A 20,182-nucleotide genomic window follows, 5' to 3' on the forward strand; every position below is an offset into this window, starting at 1 on the left:
TGACTCTCCTCTGGTTGCAAAGTGAGTATACAAACTTATCAGATATAGGAATTTTGTGAAATTATGCACCTTGAACGGTGCATCAGATCACCTCCCCCTATCAGATCACCTTCCCCCTTCCAGGTGTAAAGCCATAGTAAGTGATTTCCTTCACTATTAGTAACTATTCTGGGAAGTACCTGTTAGTTGGGGGAAAAAGATTCCTGTTTTGCTGCATACTTCAATCATTTCCAATAAATACTCTTTCATAGACATTTTTTTATTATTGTACATTTAATGTCTTATTGCTTCAGTAACATTTAAATGGCAATTTAAATGTTACTGTAAATTATTGTAAATTGTAAATTCTCTAAAAAAGGCCATTTGTATCTTTTTACAGGTTTTCTTTCCATAAAGATACATTTACTTAAAAATAGAAAATGAACTTACGACTTTTATTTTTTTGAAAAAAAATAATAATTTTCTTTATTTTCCCCTCCTTTACAAATAGCTTAGAACTGGAACCACCTATTTAATCTGAAACTTAAAATTTTTACCTTCTAGTCATTTTTTTAATGTTTTTATAAATGTAGATGTTACCAGGGATATTTTCCCCTCTCCTTACTAGCTATCTCCTTACTACCTACCCTTACTTCAGTGAGATAGCTAGTAGGGAAAGAGAGAGAGAGAAACATCGATTGGTTGCCTCCTACACGCGCCCGACCAGGGTTGGGGAACCTGCAACCAAGGTATGTGCCCTTGTGCTCTTGACCGAGAATCAAACCTGTGACCCTTTAGTCCTTGGCCTAATGCTCTAACCCTGAAAAAAACTGACCAGAGCCTTTACCTTTTTTTAAAAAAAAAAAAATGACTTTCAAATACCTAGTGGCCCACAAATTGGTGGATTAAACTTCCCACTAATGAGTAATGAGGCCTTTTCTGTTTTTCTTCCTTTTTGGCATAGTATTGGAAAAACTAAAGTAGCAAGGTATCTGAAAAATGGGGCAAGAATGATGTGTTTGGTAGATAATGTCCTAAGTTAATACTTCTCAGACTTTTCCAACCTTATGTCCTGGTAACAGGCAAGGGAACTCAGATCCCAGGAGACATGGGGGTATCACTTGCTTTTGAAGTCATATATTTAACTTAAAATATCACATATTTTACAGTCTACCCCTCTCTGTTCTTTGTTTAATGTTTAAAATAAATATTTATCACAAATTTAAAAATTTGACTCTTTTAGGAAGATGCACCACGTTTATCTCAAGGGTTCCCCAGAGCTGCTGTGCTCCAGCTGCAGAAGTGGAGCTCAGCTCTGTCTCCTTTCCCACAGGTACAATCCAGTTACCAAGAACGTGACCGTGAAGAGCGAAGGTGCTGTTCAGGTCAACTTCACACTTGTTCGATCTTCACCAGATTCAAACATTGAATCAAAGAAAGGAAAGGGAGATAGAACCAACACTGATGATGCCAGTGATCCAACTACCAAAGAGTTTGAAACTTTAATTAAAGACCTTTCAGCTGAGAATGGTTTGGAAGGCCTCATGTTACGCTCCTCCTCAAATCTGGCTCTTTATCGATACCACTCATACAAAGATTTATCAGAGTTTCTAAGAGGACTTGTGATGAACTACCCACATATTACAAATCTTACCAAGTAAGTGTCATCTTCTTACTGCTTTGCTCTTCCTTCCTTCCTTCCTTCCTTCCTTCCTTCCTTCCTTCCTTCCTTCCTTCCTTCCTTCCTTTCTTTCTTTCTTTCTTTCTTTCTTTCTTTCTTTCTTTCTTTCTTTCTTTCTTTCTTTCTTTCTTTCCCTTCCTTCCTTCCTTCCTTCCTTCCTTCCTTCCTTCCTTCCTTCCTTCCTTCCTTTCTTTCTTTCTTTCTTTCCCTTTTTTTTTTTTTTTTTTTAAGAAGTTACATTCAGCATAGGCTATGTTGAATGGTTCCTATAATTTATTTGGAAGCTGAATATACAGAGAGTTAGAGTTCACTTATTTTGAAACATATTTACTTGGAGAGCTTTCTAACAATGAATCTTGGAAACTTTTATGAGGAACATTGGAAGAGAACTACTGCTTAGATTAGCAATGTATGTCTTGTGCCTCCAGGAAATGTGAAATTACTCTTTCTAATGATTGCTTTGACTGATTTCAAACCCCTTTTCACTTCTTAGCTGCAGATTCATGTTCTGACTACTTATTACGTAGTGTGTTTTATTTTGCTGGGTTAAGGGGCAGATTTGGAACTGTGAGCTCACCTGCAGGGATCATTCTTTTTTCAAATTAGAAAATGAAGCCTGGTTGCTGTCATTTTCTGTACTCTAGTCCAACCACTTTAAACCAGTATACTGCAAGAATTTTTAAAACATGCAGTACCTGACTGTTTATTCAGGGGCACTGACCTCTTTTCCCTCAGATTGTCAAAGAAAAAAGTAATAACCAACACAACAATAGCCATCCAGTGTGAATGAATCAAGATTATACCTTTTTTTTGTCAGATTAGCAAAAAATAAAATACGTTTTGTGTGTGCCATGGGATGGAAAAGGTTGAAAATCGCTACTCTAGTCAATCTATTCACAGTTGAACCGTTGCTGTTCCCACTTAAGGACATAGGTGATTGACTGATGATCTAAGAAAATATGCAGTACTGGCTTATGTGAAACTGATGGCTGAGACAGCGTTTACCTTTCCTTTCTGGAGTTTCTCTATCTCACTTTCACTGTTTCATTATAAATCCTCTGTAGCTCTTGTTACAGTTACTCCAAAATTATTTCCTTGATTTGTTGATTTTCATTATTTGCCTGTTGAGGGCCTTTACTTTTTACATGTTGCCCTGAGCTTATAGTTCTCTGCTGCATGCCTAGCTTTTTATTTCTTTACTTTGTTTTTCTTCATTGGTCCTTTTAATTTTACCAGCAAATTTAGTTTCTCAAATACTGGTTGATAATGTCCATAGATGCAATGAGTGATATTTACTTTGGTAATATCCATTATCTCTCTTCCTCAACTGATTCTTGAATATTACTGTCCAGCTTAGGTTTTAATATTGTCATTTTAGAGCCATATAGAGATTACAGGCTCTCTTGTTTTAAAATAAAAAAATGGGAACTTATTTTGCTCTCTATTTACTTAGTCCAGTGGTTGGCAAACTGCTTCTCGCGAGCCACATGCGGCTCTTTGGCCCCTTGAGTGTGGCTCTTCCACAAAATACCACGTGCGGGCGTGCACGTACAGTGCGATTGAAACTTCGTAGCCCATGCGCAGAAGTTGGTTTTCGGCTCTCAAAAGAAATTTCAATCGTTGTACTGTTGATATTTGGCTCTGTTGACTAATGAGTTTGCCGACCACTGACTTAGTCATTTAAGTTTTTTTAAACTTTCCAATTCAAGATAACTTTTTAGTTAAATATTTCCCCCAAAATATGCAACACCTGTCAATGGTGGGCCACAAGAGAGTTTTAGGTGGTCCACCAACGGTGCTAAGTACCATTGAATAGCATTGTCAGAAAGCAATAATTTTCCTATTCTAGTTATCCTTCTCAATTTAATGTGAATATATTTTTCTATCTGACTAAATCTCCCATTGTACCAAAGAAAGCAGGCCTTAATATCGGAGCTCTTGGGCAAGCAGAGCATTTTAAATCATTTTTACTATGATACTGGTATTACATTTATAGTAAAGTATAAAGTACCTAAATTAATTTAGATTTTAAAAGATTCTCTACATTTGTCTATATATTTTTCTAAGTGAGTCAGTTAAAAAGACATATGCTAACTAAATATTAGTGTAGATTGTAGAGGATAGAACAAGTATTATGAAAATGATATGAGAATGACTGGATTTGGAGGAATGCCAAGCTAAATCATAACTTTTGTCACTTCTCTTTGGTCAAAAAAACTAAATTAAAAAAAACACCTTTATTGTTGAAAGTATTACATATGTTCCCTTTTTTCCCTCATTGACCCCATCTAGCCCACCCCAGGCCTTCACCATCCTATTGTCTTTGTCCATGGGTTATGAATATATGCATACAAGTTCTTTAGTTCACTTCTTCCCACCCACCAACCCCCACCTTCCCTCTAAGACTCAACAGTCTGTTCTATGCTTCTATGTCTCTAGATCTATTTTGTTCATCAGTTTATTTTGTTCCACATATGAGTGAGATCATGTCTTTCTCTGACTGGCTTAGCCTCTGAGACAGCATGGAGGGCCCTGGGGAGTATTATGTTAAGTGAAATAAAACTAATTTTCTTTAAGTCTTCTGGCACAATGACGTATTTTTTAAAAACTTGTTTTTATTTTTTGTTTTAAAATTTTTTATGTCAGCATTAATATTATATAATGCTTGATTACTTGATGAATTTTTGTTTCTTGGTTTTTGAAAGTTTGGGACAGAGTGCTGAATATCGTCAAATTTGGTCTCTTGAAATATCCAATAAGCCAAATGTATCTGAGCCTGAAGAACCAAAGATTCGTTTTGTTGCTGGTATCCATGGAAATGCTCCAGTTGGAACTGAATTGCTTTTGGCTCTGGCAGAATTTCTCTGCCTAAACTACAAAAGGAACCCTGCTGTTACCCAAGTAAGAGAATAGCCTGTTTTGACATGTTTTAAAAGGAAAACGCTCAGTGGTGAACATTGATATCGAGGCATCATTTTGAAATTTTAATTTAGTTTCTTGTTAGATTTTACACAGAGGCACTTTTAGAGCATTATAAACTTCACTCTTTAAAAATGGACCATCTTTGTATATACTCATTGTTAATATGTCTTTCTATTATATTTCTTTGGCTACACTTAAGAGCCATAGATTTTCATTCAATTCTCTACTCCCTTATTTAATAGTCAAGTTATTGTTCCAATCTTTACTTACAGTTTTGTATATTCTAACTTGAGGGACTTTCATTCCTAGTTACTTATAAATAGGAAACCGCAGTGAAAAGTAAGGTGAAAGACACTTTTTTATGTAATAAATGCAAAATTATTGGACATCTTGGGGGACTAGAGATTTCAGAAAAAGCAATATGGCATTATCTACTTTAACCATCTGTGACTACAAAACAGAACTTTGATTCATAGGCTTGGTCACATATGATTAAGCAACCTAGTTCTGTGTTGTCTGAGAGAATTGAAGGAAAGAGTGTGCATCCTACTAGAACACTCACTAATTGGCACTGTCTGTATAGAACTTAGGAAAGGAGAAAGGAACTAATATTTGTTTAATACCTACTGTCTGCCAGATTCTATACCAAGTACTTTACATCCATCATAATTTAATCACCAACCCTCTAATTATGTTACCTCCTTTTTATACATGTGAAAACAGACAGCTAGTAAGTGGTAAAATGGATTAAACCCAAGTGTGTCTTACTCTAAAGCCTGTGTTGTTTTGTTATACCAAACTGCCTCCCCTAAAAGATTTTGGAAAGAATTAATGTCATGATTAGGATCAGAAAGAAACTAGGATTAGGTGAGATTGATTTATATCAGATTTGATCAAAAAGTATTTTACAATCTTAGGCAAAGTAAATTTTATTGACTTTTTCATATGAATTGCAAGGAGTATCTCAAAACATTTTTTGTTCTTTTTAAAATAGAAGAATACCTAAGACAGTGATTCTCAACCCTGGCTACACATTAGAAACATCTAGGAAGGTTTTTAAAAATAAGCAGTGACTGGATCCCACCCCCTAGAGGCATCACTATTCCTTGAAAAGCTACTAAGAGTCTAATATTTGGGCAGAGTTGCTACCTACTGACCTTATGATTCTAAGAGACTATATATAGCCCTAGGTAAAACACCTACCAGGAATTTCAAAACTCCTGGTTTATGAGAATTTTCCTCACTAGTGTTATTGGGCTTGAACTCTAGATCCCTTTATATTGTCATTTGTCTTGAGCTACAGGGCAGAATTGTCTGGCAAGTTCAAGAAAATATACACATAGCCAGAGACCTGTAGTGAAGCTAAAGCATGTGCACTTTAGAAAAATATCTCCCCAGAGGAGAGATTTAAGAACCAATTAATTAAAGGGTCTCAAATATTTTCAACCTATAGACTATTTTAACAGAATAAATAAATCAAGGATTAACTATTAGAAATATATGGGATGAAGTTTATCAGAAATTAGTTCATGCCACATATATAGCTATCAATGCCTGTAAATTATCTGGAGAAGAAATTATTGTGGGTAAGACAAATAATCTACCTTTTTTTTTTTTTTTTTGACATACTGATTTCAACTCTTTTGTCTCATTGTTTCCAGACATACATTACCATTTGTCAGATTATAGATATCAGTTTTTAATCTGGAAAATACAGCCTTACCATTATTGATTTAAGCCAGCAGTTATCAAACTTTTTCTACAAAGGGCCACATGGTATACTGTATATTTCAGGCTGTGTGGGACAAATGTTCTGTTACAATTACTCAGCTTGACAACTGCAGCACAAAAAGTGTTATGGCCTGGGCATGACTATGTACCAATAAAACTTTATTTATGTAGCAAATAACATGCTGGATTTAGCCTGCAGACAGTGATCTCTGATCCTTGTTGTAAATCATCAGGATGTCTCTGTGAACATTAGTTCTATGGTAGTTTTTTGTTGTTGTTTTTAATGTAGTTGAAGCAAGAGATTATTTTTATTTTTTAGTTCTGCCATTTAAATCTGTGTTTAAACCAAACAATAAAGATTTTCCATTTGAGTCATGGTAGGTAGGTACCTTTTGATTCCACATACAGCTAATAAATTCATTGACTTCTGTTCCTATTTTAGTTGGTTGACAGGACTAGAATTGTGATTGTCCCTTCTCTAAATCCAGATGGGCGAGAGAGAGCACAAGAGAAAGACTGTACTTCAAAGATAGGACAAACAAATGCTCGTGGCAAAGACCTGGATACAGACTTTACAAGTAAGAATAATTTTTAGGCTATTAAAGTACTTTGCAGATAATTCTTTTTCTTTTGGCTGGGGGATCAGTTGATCCTATTTTGCATATAAGCATTGGGGTACTTTTTTCTAGGTGGTAGAGAAAAGGTATAAATACATCTACAAATCTTTTCAAATTTTTCTCCTTTATATTTTGTAAAAGTAATTCAAGTTTTTTCTTACAAATTCAATCAATAATATTGGGGGGGTTCCATCACTAGTCATACAGAGATGTTAATTATCTCTCTCTGCCCTCTCACATACGTGTTTGCACAGGTAACACACATACACGTGCATGTGATGTGTGTATGTTGGTTTGGAGGGGCCTGTTTCTTATTTATGTAGGGTCATCTTTTATACATATTGTTCTGCAATAGTTTTTATTGGATATATCATTGACATCTTTCCATTTCAGTACTTACAGATCTCTAACATTCTTACTAATGGCATCTTAGTATGGTATTGATGTGTGGCAATACTGTTTCATTCAACCAAACATTAGGCATTTAGTTTTGTTTTAATTCTTTGACTGTGTAAACAATGCTGCAAAAACACTCTGCTTTCTGAAAATCTTATTTTCCTTCAAAGATAGGTTATATATTCCCTAAATTATGTATTTATTTATTCATTAATTTATTTACTTTTAATCCTCACCCAAGGATATGCTTTTATTGATTTTAGAGATAGAGGAAAGAAGAAAGAGAAAGAGAGAGAGAGCACATGTTGATGTGAGAGAGAAACATAGATTGATTGCCTCCTGTATGCGCCCCAACCAGGAATCAAACCCACAAGCTTTTGGTGCACAGGACAACGCTCCAACCCAACTGAGCCACCTGGCAGGGACTTCCTAAATTATTTTTTAAAGAAGGATATGTTCTTCCCTTTTTGTTTTCAGTACGAATTTTCTTAAACTTGCTTAGAGTCATTAATCTTTACACAGTTACCTTGCAGTATGTAAACTCAAAATAACCTACCTTTTAAAATGTATCTTTCTTGCTTGAAATAGTGGCTTATGGATTAATAAAGTATTTACTACAGATTTTATGTTAGCCTTCTGATTGTGTTCAAGTACAGAATATTTTCTTAACTACTCATACTAAACTTTTAAAACTTACTGGATATTTTACCTTTTACTTTTTTAGATAATGCTTCCCAGCCTGAGACTAAAGCCATCATTGAAAATTTGATTCAAAAACAGGACTTCAGTCTTTCTGTAGTCTTAGATGGCGGTTCAGTGCTGGTCACATACCCATATGATAAGCCAGTACAAACAGGTATGTAGAATGTCACTTTATATATATACTGTTTGAACTTGGATAGGAAATTCTAATTAAGTAATGTACCTTCTAACTTTTTTTAAAATGGTGAGCATTTGAGCACACTCCCTGAGCAAATAACCAGCCTGATATGATTGTATATATATCAACAGTTCAAACAGTTCCTTGTAAGAGAGCGGTCAGATCTAATGATGGCCTAGCTTTATTGAGTGTAGCCATCTTGTCACATCTGTTCAGTTTAGTCCACGAGCATTTATTGAGCAATTATTATGTCTGTAACATTGAGAATATAAAAGTGAATAAGACACAATGCCTGCCTCAAGAAACTCATATGTAACCAAATATTAACAATACAGAATTGCCCTTCTCTGCTTTAAACCTTGATTGACTAGTTGTACCTTATGGTGTGTTAAACAATGGCTTCTTTGGGGCCATTGTATATGGAGGTAGTTTGTGTCATTTTCAATGCAGCTTATAAGGAAATAGTATTATTAGGCCACAGTTGCCCGAAAATGTGGTAAAACATACCAAACATGCCATTATTTTGGTAGTATAGCCTGTTTGCTAACCTAATCATTAATACCTTTGAATGTAAGGAAGATGTGTGCCTTTTTAGTCAGATTATTCTGGGTTAAATAGAACCACATGATTAATTCTAATAACTCCTCAATAAACTTCAGTGGAGTGCAAGGAAGAGAGAAAGATGACTTGTATCCATGAAGTTGAACTTGGAGAGAACCCTTTGGATTTCTCCACTGACTTCTGAATTTTTCCTTTGTAGTGGAAAACAAAGAGACTCTGAAGCATTTGGCATCACTTTATGCAAATAATCATCCATCAATGCACTTGGGTCAGCCCAGTTGCCCAAATAAGTCAGGTAGATATTTTTGCTACCCCTTGTTATTGTTGTTGCTGCTTTGGGCAAGGGAGGAGTCTTGCCTTATGGTTTTGTTGATCCTACATCTCTTAATGCTTTTATAGATGAGAATATTCCAGGAGGAATAATGCGTGGAGCAGAATGGCACAGCCATCTGGGCAGCATGAAGGTATGCTTTCTAGAATACAGTGAGAATGGAATTGTAAATATTATCCAGTGACTGTTCTGATATAAGCAAAATGAATGACATCTGCTTCATAGATTTCCTGACATGATAACCTTCAATTTAATCTATGATAGCACTTGTCATTTTTATAATTTTTAATTGTACAATTAGTGACATTAATTATATTTACAATGTTGTGCAACCATCACCAGTCCAAACCATTTATTTTCACAACTTTTTCATTACCCCAAACAGAAACTCCACACCCACTAAACAATAGCTCCTTGTTCCACCCAGCCCCTGTTAACCTCTAATCTACTTTCTATCTCTTTGTGTGTGCCTAGTCTAGATATTTTATGTAAGTGAAATGATGCAATATTTGTCCTTTTGTGTCTAGCTTTTTTCACTTAACATAATGTTTATTTTATAGTATGTATTAGTACTCCATTCTTTTTTATAGCTGAAATAAATTGGAACCCTTCTACATTGCAGGTAGGAATGTAAAACAGTTTGACTGATATGAAAAACAGTTTGGTAGTTCTTCAAAAAGTTAAACTTAGAATTAGAATCTGACCACTAATTCCACTTCCAGGTATATACCCAAAAGAATTATCCCCTTGCCAATAGTTTCTATTTTCCATTTTTAAAATTACAGCCATTCTAGTAAGTATAAAGTATTACCTCATTATAATTTTGATTTGCTTTTCTGAGATGACTTACGATATTGAGCATCTTTTCATGTGCTTATTAGCCATGTGCATATCTTCTTTGGAGAATCTATTCAAGTCTGTTGCCCATTTTAAAATTGGGTTGTCTTTTTGTTGTTGAATTATAAGAATTCTTTATATACTTTGGATATTAAACCCTTATCAGATGTTTGATTTATTAATAGTTTGTCCCATTTGTAGGTTGTTGTTTCACTTTCTTGATAATGTCCTTTGATGCACAAAAGTTTTTAATTTTGATTGTCATATTTAACTATTTTTTGTTGTTGCTCATACTTTTGTTGTTATATCTAAGAATTCATTGCAAAATCTAAGGTCATGAACATTTACCCCTGGCTTTCTTCTAATGAGTTTTATGGATTTAGCTTTTATATTTGAGTTGAGTTGGTGGTGCTTTTTAGTATGTGTGTGTTTTGTTGTTGTTAATCCTCACCCAAGGGTATTTTTTCCATTGCTTTTCAGAGAGAGTGGAAAGGAGGGAGGGAGAGGGAGAGAGACAGAGGAGAGAGAGAAACATTGATGTGAGAGAGACATCAATTGGTCACCTCCTGCACGTGTCCCAAACGGGGTCAGGATTGAACCCGCAACCCAGGTACATGTCCTTGACCGGGAATCAGACCCACGACCCTTCGGTTCGAGGGCCAACACTCTAACTGCTGAGGCACACCAGCCAGGGGGAGTTGGTTTTTGTGTATGATATGAAGTAGGAGTTCAATTTCATTTATTTGTATGTGGAAATCTAGTTGTTTGAGCACCATTTGTTGAAAAGACTATTCTTTCCCCATTGAATGGTCTTGGCACCCTTGTCAAAGATCAATTGACCATAGATATATGGGCTTATTTCTGGACTTTCACATCTATTCCATTGGTCTATATTTCTCTTCTTATGCCAGTATCACTGTTTTGATTACTGTAGCTTTGTATTAAGTTTTGAAATTGAGATGTGTGAGCACTCCAACTTTATTATTTTCCAAGATTTTTTTGGCTATTGAAGGCTGTTTATAATTCTACTAGAGGCCCAGTGCATGATATTCGTGCACGGGGGGTGGGGGTTGTCCCTCAGCCCAGCCTGCACCCTCTCCAATCTGGGACCCCTCAAGGGATGTCCGACTGCCCGTTGAAGCCCGATTCTGGTGGGATCGGGCCTAAATGGGCAGTCGGACATCCCTCTCACAATCCAAGACTGCTGGCTCCCAACTGCTCGCCTGCCTGCCTTCCTGATTGCCCCTAACCGCTTCTGCCTGCCAGCCTGATCACCCCCTAACCACTCCCCTGCCAGCCTGATTGATGCCTAACTGCTCCCCTGCCAGCCTGTTTGCTCCTAACTGCCCTCCCCTGCAGGCTTGATTGCCCCCAACTGCCCTCCCTTGCAGGCCTGGTCCCTCCCAACTGCCCTCCCATGCTGGCCTGATCACCCACAACTGCCCTCCCTTGCAGGCCTGGTTCCTCCCAACTGCCCTCCCCTGCTGGCCATCTTGTGGTGGCCATCTTGTGTCCACATGGGGGCAGGATCTTTGACCACATGGGGGCAGCCATCTTGTGTGTTGGAGTAATGGTCAATCTGCATATTACTCTTTTATTAGATAGGACAGAGGCCTGGTGCACCGGTGGGGGCCAGCTGGTTTGCCCTGAAGGGTGAACCGGATCAGGGTGGGGTTCCCTTGGGGTGTGGGGCAGCCTGGGCAAGGGGCCTGTGGTAGTTTTCAGGCCGGCCATGCCCCCTGGCGACCCAAGCGGAGGCCCTGGTATCTGGGTTTTATTTATCTTCTACAATTGAAATTTTGTAGCCTGGAGTGGAGCCAAGCCTTTTGCTTGCTCTGTGGAGGCAGCCATTTCTATTGGGATTTATGTATCTTCTATAATTGAAACTTTGTAGCCTTAAGCGAAGCCTGGGCCGGCCAGGGTGTGCGGAAAGCTTGGCTTCCTCCATCACCGGGGGCAACCCTAGCCTCCTGCTCTTTCCAGCTCCGTGGCTGCCGCCATTTCTGTTTGGGTTTATGTATCTTCTATCATTGAAACTTTGTAGCCTTGAGTGGAGGCCTAGGCCGGCAAGGGCAGGCGGAAAGCTTGGCTTCCTCCATTGCCGGGAAAACCCAAGCCTCCCTCCTGCTCTCTGTGGCCGTAGCCATCTTGGTTGGTTTTATTTGCATATTTGCTCCTGATTGGTTGGTGGGCGTGGCTTGTGGGTGTAGCAGAGTGATGGTTAATTTGTATATTACTCTTTTATTAGATAGGATTTGAATTTGAATATTGTCTTTTTCTGCACAGAAAGACTGTTGGAATTTTGTTAGAGGTTGTGTTGAATTTGTAGATCACTTTGGGTGACATCTCAACAGTATTGTCTTCTTATCCATGAGCACAGAATGTCTTTTCATTTACTTAGGTGTTCTTTAATTTCTTTCTGACAGCATTTTAATTGGTTATCCATCCACTTCAAATTAGTCAGGAGTTGTTAGCTCAGTCATTATTTTCACACATGCAACCAAAAATTTACTTCATAAATATATTACAGAATTCATAACTACTAGTATGTTACAGATTACTGTGTTACAGAATTAATCAATTTGATCTAGAAGAGAGCAACACTCAGTGTGCCATGAGAAATTAAAGGCAGAAAAGGTTACACCTAGTCAGAGATGTAGCCTTCTCTTCATAGAGGACATGGCATTGGGTGCAGCGATGGTGAAACAGCAGGACATTTCAGAAAGAGGAAGCAGTATGGGCAGAGGTCAATAGCAGTCTAGTTTAGTTAGAATGTGGGGTACCATGGAGGGCAGTGGAAGACAAGAATGAAAGAGAGTTTGGGGCTTTGAATGCTTTGTTTTCGTAAGGAATGGGAAGCCACTGAAGGTTTTAAGCAGATATATAATGACATGATCTAAACTGTTCTACGGGAAAAGTAATCTCTTAGCAGTGGGTTAAGGTAGTTTGGAGGAAGAGAGATTGTGGTACAGGGAGACTGGTTTAGAATAGCTTAGACAAGTAAGAATAAAAGCCTAGATTGGGGCAGTGGCAGTGGAGCTGGAGTCACAGGATTAAGTTTCAGAGATATTGTTGGGGTAGAAGTGTCAGGATTTAGCAAATTATGGATGATAGCAAGACATTGAAGTCAGAGACGAGATTTCATGTCTATGTGAGAAAATGAGTTAATACTATTAACTGAATTACAAAAAGGAACAGGTTTGGGGGAAAGGTGGTAAGTTAGGTTTTGGAACCTGTTCACACAAGCAGATTAATTGCTTTATTGTAAGCAGTGGCTTGAGGCTGCAGGTTGAAAGTATCAGAGGACAAGTGTTAGTGCTTCTACCTCCAGAGTTCAAGAACAGCAGTGAAGTTCTAGGGTTTAGAGGGAAGCTAGCCTATTGCATGTACTTATTCATTCATTTGTTCAACAAACCCTGATGCACCTCTTGCCAGACACTGGGAAGCACTGGAGACACAAAAATGAATTAGACATAGTCCCTGGTCTCAATGGCCCTCCTAGCAGCCGCCATGTTTGTGACTGATTATGATACCGAGTGATTTATTTATATTTGCTATAAAATACTTTACAGATTCTTTGTTTACATCATCTGGTTTTCTTTCTATTCCATTTATTCTATTTGTTGCATTACAAAGCTTCACTCTTACTTTTACTTACTAATTTTCTTACATTTATTTTTGAATTTTATATTCCAGGATTATAGTGTCACCTACGGCCACTGCCCAGAAATCACAGTGTACACAAGCTGCTGCTACTTTCCTAGCGCAGCACAGCTCCCTTCCTTGTGGGCAGAAAATAAAAAATCTCTTCTTAGCATGTTGGTGGAGGTGAGTCTTCCCCTTTTAACTAGAAGCAAACTCCCGGGAATATGTTCAATGAAAAGCTTTATCAAAACATTTTCTTAATCCTTTATCAGAGTTTATATTATTTATTTTAAATGTATATAGAAAGGAAAATGTTCAATTTCTGTTGCCTGAATAGGTGCCATGAGTTCACATATTTGGAATCTGCTGTGATTTAAGTAATTTAACCTTGTGAGATGTTGCAGTTTCTTTCATTTGAATATCACACAGAGACAGTGTACTACGGTGGAAAGTAAATCATTGAAGTCATCAGAAGATTTGGGTTCTAACACTTTCAGCTTTGACTCTACTAAAGTTCTCTTTCCTTTATCTCTCTACCTCTTTGCCTCTGAAGCAGTGAATGAGTAGCAAACAAGGTCAGAGTCAGTGAGGAAGGACAAATCAGTCTTATGGGGGGTTTGTTGTTTTGTTTGTTGTTTTTGTCATGCCTCAAACTATTGCCTCTAGGCCATCTGGCATTATGAAAACATAAATTTATATTTTAAATATTTTTCAGGTTCACAAGGGGGTTCATGGATTTGTTAAAGATAAGACTGGAAAACCAGTCTCTAATGCAGTCATTGTACTCAATGAAGGAATAAAGGTACACACAAAAGAGGGTGGCTACTTCCATGTCCTGTTAGCGCCAGGTGTCCATAACATCAATGCCATCGCAGATGGGTATCAGCAACAACATTCGCAGGTAAGAGACTCAAATTGAGTAGTATCATGTAAATTCTTATTCTTAATAGTACTTCTCTTTTATTTTGAAACTCTTATTAGAAAGCATGTGAGGAATAAAGAAATAAAAATGTGACCAATTCTTGATTCTGATATCTTGCTATCTTTCTATCTTTTAGCAACAAAAGGGAAATTTTTGTAGCATTTGTATACTTTAGATGACAATGAATCATTTCTTTGGTTTGCTATGATGTCCCTAGGGATACAGCAGGAATACAATATACCTGAAGTAAACTTTTTCCTAATTCTTGTACCTCATCTTTCTAGGTCTTTGTGCATCATGATGCAGCTAGTTCTGTGGTCATAGTCTTCGACACAGATAACCGGATATTTGGTTTGCCAAGGGAGCTTGTGGTAACTGTATCAGGTAAACAAATGTAAATTTTTGGCAGTTGAGGTTAACACTAGTCCTGACATTTTGCGAATTGATCAGCTCTATAATCACCTGAAGCTAATCACTTTTCTTCTAATGTCTCCTTTTCTAACATGTATTTTCTGGAACACGGTTCTCCCATGTTTTTTCATGGCTTGCTTCCTCACATTTTCAGGTCTGTACTCAAATGTCATCTCCACAGAGCCCTTCCCTGATCACCCTGGCTAAAATAGTACCCCTGCCACTATCCAACCCACGTGCTTCTATTATAGCACTTATCACTATCTGACATTATGTTATACTAGAGGCCCGGTGCACGGATTCATGCACCAGTGGGTACCCTTGGCTTGGCCAGCACCCTCGCAATCTGGGACCCCTCGGGATGTCGGATAGCCAGTTTCGGCCTGATCTCCACAGGCCTGATCCAGACAGGAGAGAGCCCAATCCCCACAGGCCTGATCCAGACAGGAGGGAGTCCGATCCCCGCAGGCCTGTTCCAGACAGGAGGGAGCCTGATCCCCGCAGGCCTGATCCAGACAGGAGGGAGTCCGATCCCCGCAGGCCTGATCCAGACAGGAGGGAGTCCGATCCCCGCAGGCCTGATCCAGACAGGAGGGAGTCCGATCCCCGCAGGCCTGATCCAGACAGGAGGGAGTCCGATCCCCGCAGGCCTGATCCAGACAGGAGGGAGTCCGATCCCCGCAGGCCTGATCCAGACAGGAGGGAGTCCGATCCCCGCAGGCCTGATCCAGACAGGAGGGAGTCCGATCCCCGCAGGCCTGATCCAGACAGGAGGGAGTCCGATCCCCTCAGGCCTGATCCCCGCAGGCCTGATCCAGACAGGAGGGAGTCCGATCCCCGCAGGCCTGATCCAGACAGGAGGGAGTCCGATCCCCGCAGGCCTGATCCAGACAGGAGGGAGTCCGATCCCCGCAGGCCTGATCCAGACAGGAGGGAGTCCGATCCCCGCAGGCCTGATCCAGACAGGAGGGAGTCCGATCCCCGCAGGCCTGATCCAGACAGGAGGGAGTCCGATCCCCGCAGGCCTGATCCAGACAGGAGGGAGTCCGATCCCCGCAGGCCTGATCCAGACAGGAGGGAGTCCGATCCCCTCAGGCCTGATCCCCGCAGGCCTGATCCAGACAGGAGGGAGTCCGATCCCCGCAGGCCTGATCCAGACAGGAGGGAGTCCGATCCCCGCAGGCCTGATCCAGACAGGAGGGAGTCCGATCCCCGCAGGCCTGATCCAGACAGGAGGGAGTCCGATCCCCGCAGGCCTGATCCAGACAGGAGGGAGTCCGATCCCCGCAGGCCTGATCCAGACAGGAGGGAGTCCGATCCCCGCAGGCCTGATCCAGACAGGAGGGAGTCCGATCCCCGCAGGCCTGATCCAGACAGGAGGGAGTCCGATCCCCGCAGGCCTGATCCAGACAGGAGGGAGTCCGATCCCCGCAGGCCTGATCCAGACAGGAGGGAGTCCGATCCCCGCAGGCCTGATCCAGACAGGAGGGAGTCCGATCCCCGCAGGCCTGATCCAGACAGGAGGGAGTCCGATCCCCGCAGGCCTGATCCAGACAGGAGGGAGCCTGATCCCCGCAGGCCTGATCCAGACAGGAGGGAGTCCGATCCCCGCAGGCCTGATCCAGACAGGAGGGAGCCTGATCCCCGCAGGCCTGATCCAGACAGGAGGGAGTCCGATCCCCGCAGGCCTGATCCAGACAGGAGGGAGCCCAATCCTGTGCATTGAGTGTCTGTCCCCTGGTGGTCAGTGCGCATCATAGTGACCAGTTGACCGGTCGTTCGGTCGCTTAGGCTTTTATATGATATATAGTCAGTCATTTATTTGTCTAGTCAGTCTCTCCAAGGGTCTTAATGAAGAGTTGTTGACTCAATGAATGATTTGCTTTATATTAAGATCATAAGCCCCTTGAACTATGACTTATGTTATTTCTGTTTTTCCATGATCTGGGAAGGAGGAAATATTTTTTTTCTCTAGGATTAATGTGTGCCATTGCTTAAATTACTGAAAGGTTAGAAAGAAAACAGTATGTGGTAAAAGATATGCTGGTATATCTTTTTGACACAAAGAACCTTGGTTCATTTCTAAGTGCAACTTGGATTTAATGCAAAATAACCAAATTTTTTTAAAATATATTTTTATTGATTTTAGAGAGGAAGGGAGAGAGAAAGAGAGATAGAAACATCAATGATGAGAGAGAATCATTGATTGGCTGCCTTCTGCATGCCCCCTACTGGGGATCAAGCCTGTGACCCAGGCATGTGACCTTGACTGGAATCGAACCCGGGACCCTTTAGTGCACAGGCCCATGCTCTATCCACTGAGCCAAACCAGCTAGTGCCAACCAAGTTTTATTACAGGGTGTATGGGGAAAAGACCCCTAGTTGAAGGGGAGAGGGGTGTATTGGAAACATGGTCAGATCATAGGGCCTGTTGTGGAGGGCTTAAAGTAGAGATATCTTAGCTTGAACCAGGTAAAGTATGGATCACTTAGTAATTAGAAACACAGGAGTGAGGATTCAGCCATGATTTAAATCTGGCTCTACCACCCATTTGCTGTTATGAACTTAATTTAAATTATGATTTTATTATTATTTCCTGTCATTAAGACTCTTATTCTGATAACCTTACATACAAATCTTTTAAATAAATGAGGGGTTTTAATGAGATGAAAATTTACTGGAAAGGAAAAGAAGCCTTTGATAAGTTGCAGAATAGTGGACAGTTTTATTTCATTGTGGTGAAAGGAAAATGTATATACATACACATGCATGAAGAAAAATCTGGAAAAATATGCACTACAGTTGTTAAAATGATCTTGAGATAATGGAAATGTGGAGATGTGGAGTTTGGGATTTGGGTTTTTAGTATTTTTGCTATCTGTGTTTTTCTCATTTGCATACTATAGATAAACCACTTCCTGTAATATTAAAAGGTTGTTTTTAAGTACATGAAATAAAAATGAAATATATGAATGGGATATTATTAAAAGTACTAGAGGCCCGGTGCATGAAATTCATGCATGGGGGGGTGGGTGGGGGGCGGATGGTGACCTTCAGCCAAGTCTGCACCCTCTCCAGTCCCTCTCACAATCCAGGACTGCTGGCTCCCAACTGCTTGCCTGCCTGCCTGCCTGATCACCCCCTAAAACTCCTCTGCCAGCCTGATCGACGCCTAACTGCCCTCCCCTGTCGGCCTGGTTGCCTTCAACTGCCCTCGCCTTCAACTGCCCTCCCCTGCAGGCCTGGTCACTCCTAACTGCCCTGCCCTGCAGGCCTGGTCCTCCCCAATTGCCCTCCCCTGCAGGCCTGGTTGCCCCCAACTGTCCTCACCTACAGGCCTGGTCGCCCCCAACTGCCCTCCCCTGCTGGCCTGGTCGCCCCCAACTGCCCTCCCTTGCAGGCCTGGTCCCTCCCAACTGCCCTCCCATGCTGGCCTGATCGCCCACAACTGCCCTTCCTTGCAGGCCTGGTCCCTCCCAACTGCCCTCCCCTGCTGGCCATCTTGTGGCAGCCATCTTGTGTCCACATGGGAGCAGCCATCTTTGACCACATGGGGGTGGCCATCTTGTGTGTTGGAGTGACTGTCAATTTGCATATTACTCTTTTATTAGATAGGATTGTCATAAGTAGCTATCTATATATATAAAAAGCCAGCGACCATAACGCCGTAACGACCAGTCTCTATGATGCCCACTGTGGCCAGCAAACCGGCCCGATCAGGGGATGGGTCCAGCAGGCCAACTTCCCGCAGCCCCTCCCCCCGGCTGGCCCACCCCTGATTGGACTCTCCCACCCAGATCAAGGGTGGAGCCAGCCATCCAAACGCCCCCCGCCCCTCCCCCCCACCAGCCCCACCCCTGATCAGCCGGCCCCACCATGATAGGCCTCCAGCCCCTCCCTCCCAGCCAGCCCCCCCCCCCCGTCCCTCCCATAGGGGGCAGGGCCAGCCAGCCAACCTCCTATAGCCCCTCCCCCTGGCCAGCCCCACCACCGATGGTTTCCCACCACCCTGATCGGCCCTCAGCCCCTCCCCCCGCTCAGCCCCACCCCATATCGGCCCCCCAACCCCAATCAGGGGCGGGGCCAGCCGGCCCACAGCCCCTCCCCATGACCAGCCCTACCCCTGGTCGGCTCCCCAACGCCAATCGGGGGGTGGGGGGGCAGGGCCTGCTGGCAAGCTGGCCCAGCCCCAATCGGGGCAGGCCAGCTAGCCAACCTCCGGTCATCTCCTCCTCCCGACAGGCCCAGCCCCAGTCCGCCCTGATTGGGGCCAGGCTGGCCAGACCCCACCCATGCACAAATTCATGCACTTGGCCTCTAGTTTATTTATATCTTTAAAGTAGAACACCATTCATGCGGTGCTTTGTTTGACAGGTGCCACCATGTCAGCATTGGTCCTAACAGCTTGCATTATTTGGTGCATCTGCTCAATCAAGTCTAACAGACACAAGGATGGCTTCCATCGGCTCAGGCAGCATCACGATGAGTATGAAGATGAAATTCGCTTGATGTCAACTGGCTCCAAGAAGTCCCTCTTAAGCCATGAGTTCCAGGATGAAACGGACACTGAAGAGGAAACATTATATTCTAGTAAACATTGAAACACACACCTTGCATATCTCCCAGACTAAGAACCAAGCAAAATCACAGTTCCTTTTGGGAGACACTGCATTGAGAAGAGAGACTATCTTGCTTCTTCAAAGAGCTTTGGGAAGTTAACTTGCTAAATTTGTATTCTCTGTGAATTTGGCTGGCAGTTTTGAACTTCCTTAAAGTACTCTTACCTTTTCCTAAAAAAAAAAAATCTGCTTTCTATTTATGCAGCAGACATGGGACAGCCACTTTATTTTTCTTTTTAATTTAAGATGAGCTGTTTGGAGCTTATGTTATAACTGCATAAAGCCAACTAGTGGATGTTGTATTTTGCACATCAGGTGTTTCCTAGTGGCTTTAGCTTTTTTTCTTTATTTTTTAAATGGCCAAAAGAATCCAGAAATATTAAGGCAGGGACAGCAGTCAGAATCTGACATAAAGCTTTAAAACTCAAGGTTTTCTCAACCTACTGAGGAGTACTTTCCTCTAGTTATTAAATAGCTGGAGTTACTCTTATTCAGGTTTAGTGGAGGCTGAGTTGATTTTTAAACATGTAACATTAGTAAAGGAATAAATGGACTTCTGCATTTGCTTTCTACCTGTTCCAAGACTAGATCAGAATTAGTGGCCTGTGCTCTTGGCAGGATTTCACTACCTCTCATGTAAGGTTTAGCAA

General features: G+C 41.2%; 1 protein-coding gene across 2 annotated transcripts in view; it reads left to right on the forward strand.

Annotated features, from left to right (window-relative positions):
• CPD (carboxypeptidase D) overlaps nucleotides 1-20,182 on the forward strand; it is a 61,185-nt gene that overhangs the window by 37,815 nt on the left and 3,188 nt on the right. The window contains exons 12-21 of one of the 2 annotated variants that reach the window (XM_080681596.1): nucleotides 1,313-1,636; nucleotides 4,366-4,561; nucleotides 6,756-6,891; nucleotides 8,051-8,182; nucleotides 8,967-9,062; nucleotides 9,167-9,231; nucleotides 13,632-13,763; nucleotides 14,296-14,481; nucleotides 14,787-14,886; nucleotides 19,288-19,705. In XM_080681596.1, coding sequence (XP_080537722.1) covers nucleotides 1,313-1,636; nucleotides 4,366-4,561; nucleotides 6,756-6,891; nucleotides 8,051-8,182; nucleotides 8,967-9,062; nucleotides 9,167-9,231; nucleotides 13,632-13,763; nucleotides 14,296-14,481; nucleotides 14,787-14,886; nucleotides 19,288-19,514 — 1,594 coding nt within the window. In that variant the 3' untranslated portion in view covers nucleotides 19,515-19,705. Of the gene's footprint in view, nucleotides 1-1,312; nucleotides 1,637-4,365; nucleotides 4,562-6,755; nucleotides 6,892-8,050; nucleotides 8,183-8,966; nucleotides 9,063-9,166; nucleotides 9,232-13,631; nucleotides 13,764-14,295; nucleotides 14,482-14,786; nucleotides 14,887-19,287; nucleotides 19,706-20,182 lie in introns of those variants that run through there. The other variant, XM_080681595.1, reaches the window with a different exon arrangement.

The sequence above is a fragment of the Plecotus auritus genome (assembly GCF_963455305.1).
Source record: "Plecotus auritus genome assembly, chromosome: 7".
Taxonomy (NCBI): Eukaryota; Metazoa; Chordata; class Mammalia; order Chiroptera; family Vespertilionidae; genus Plecotus; species Plecotus auritus.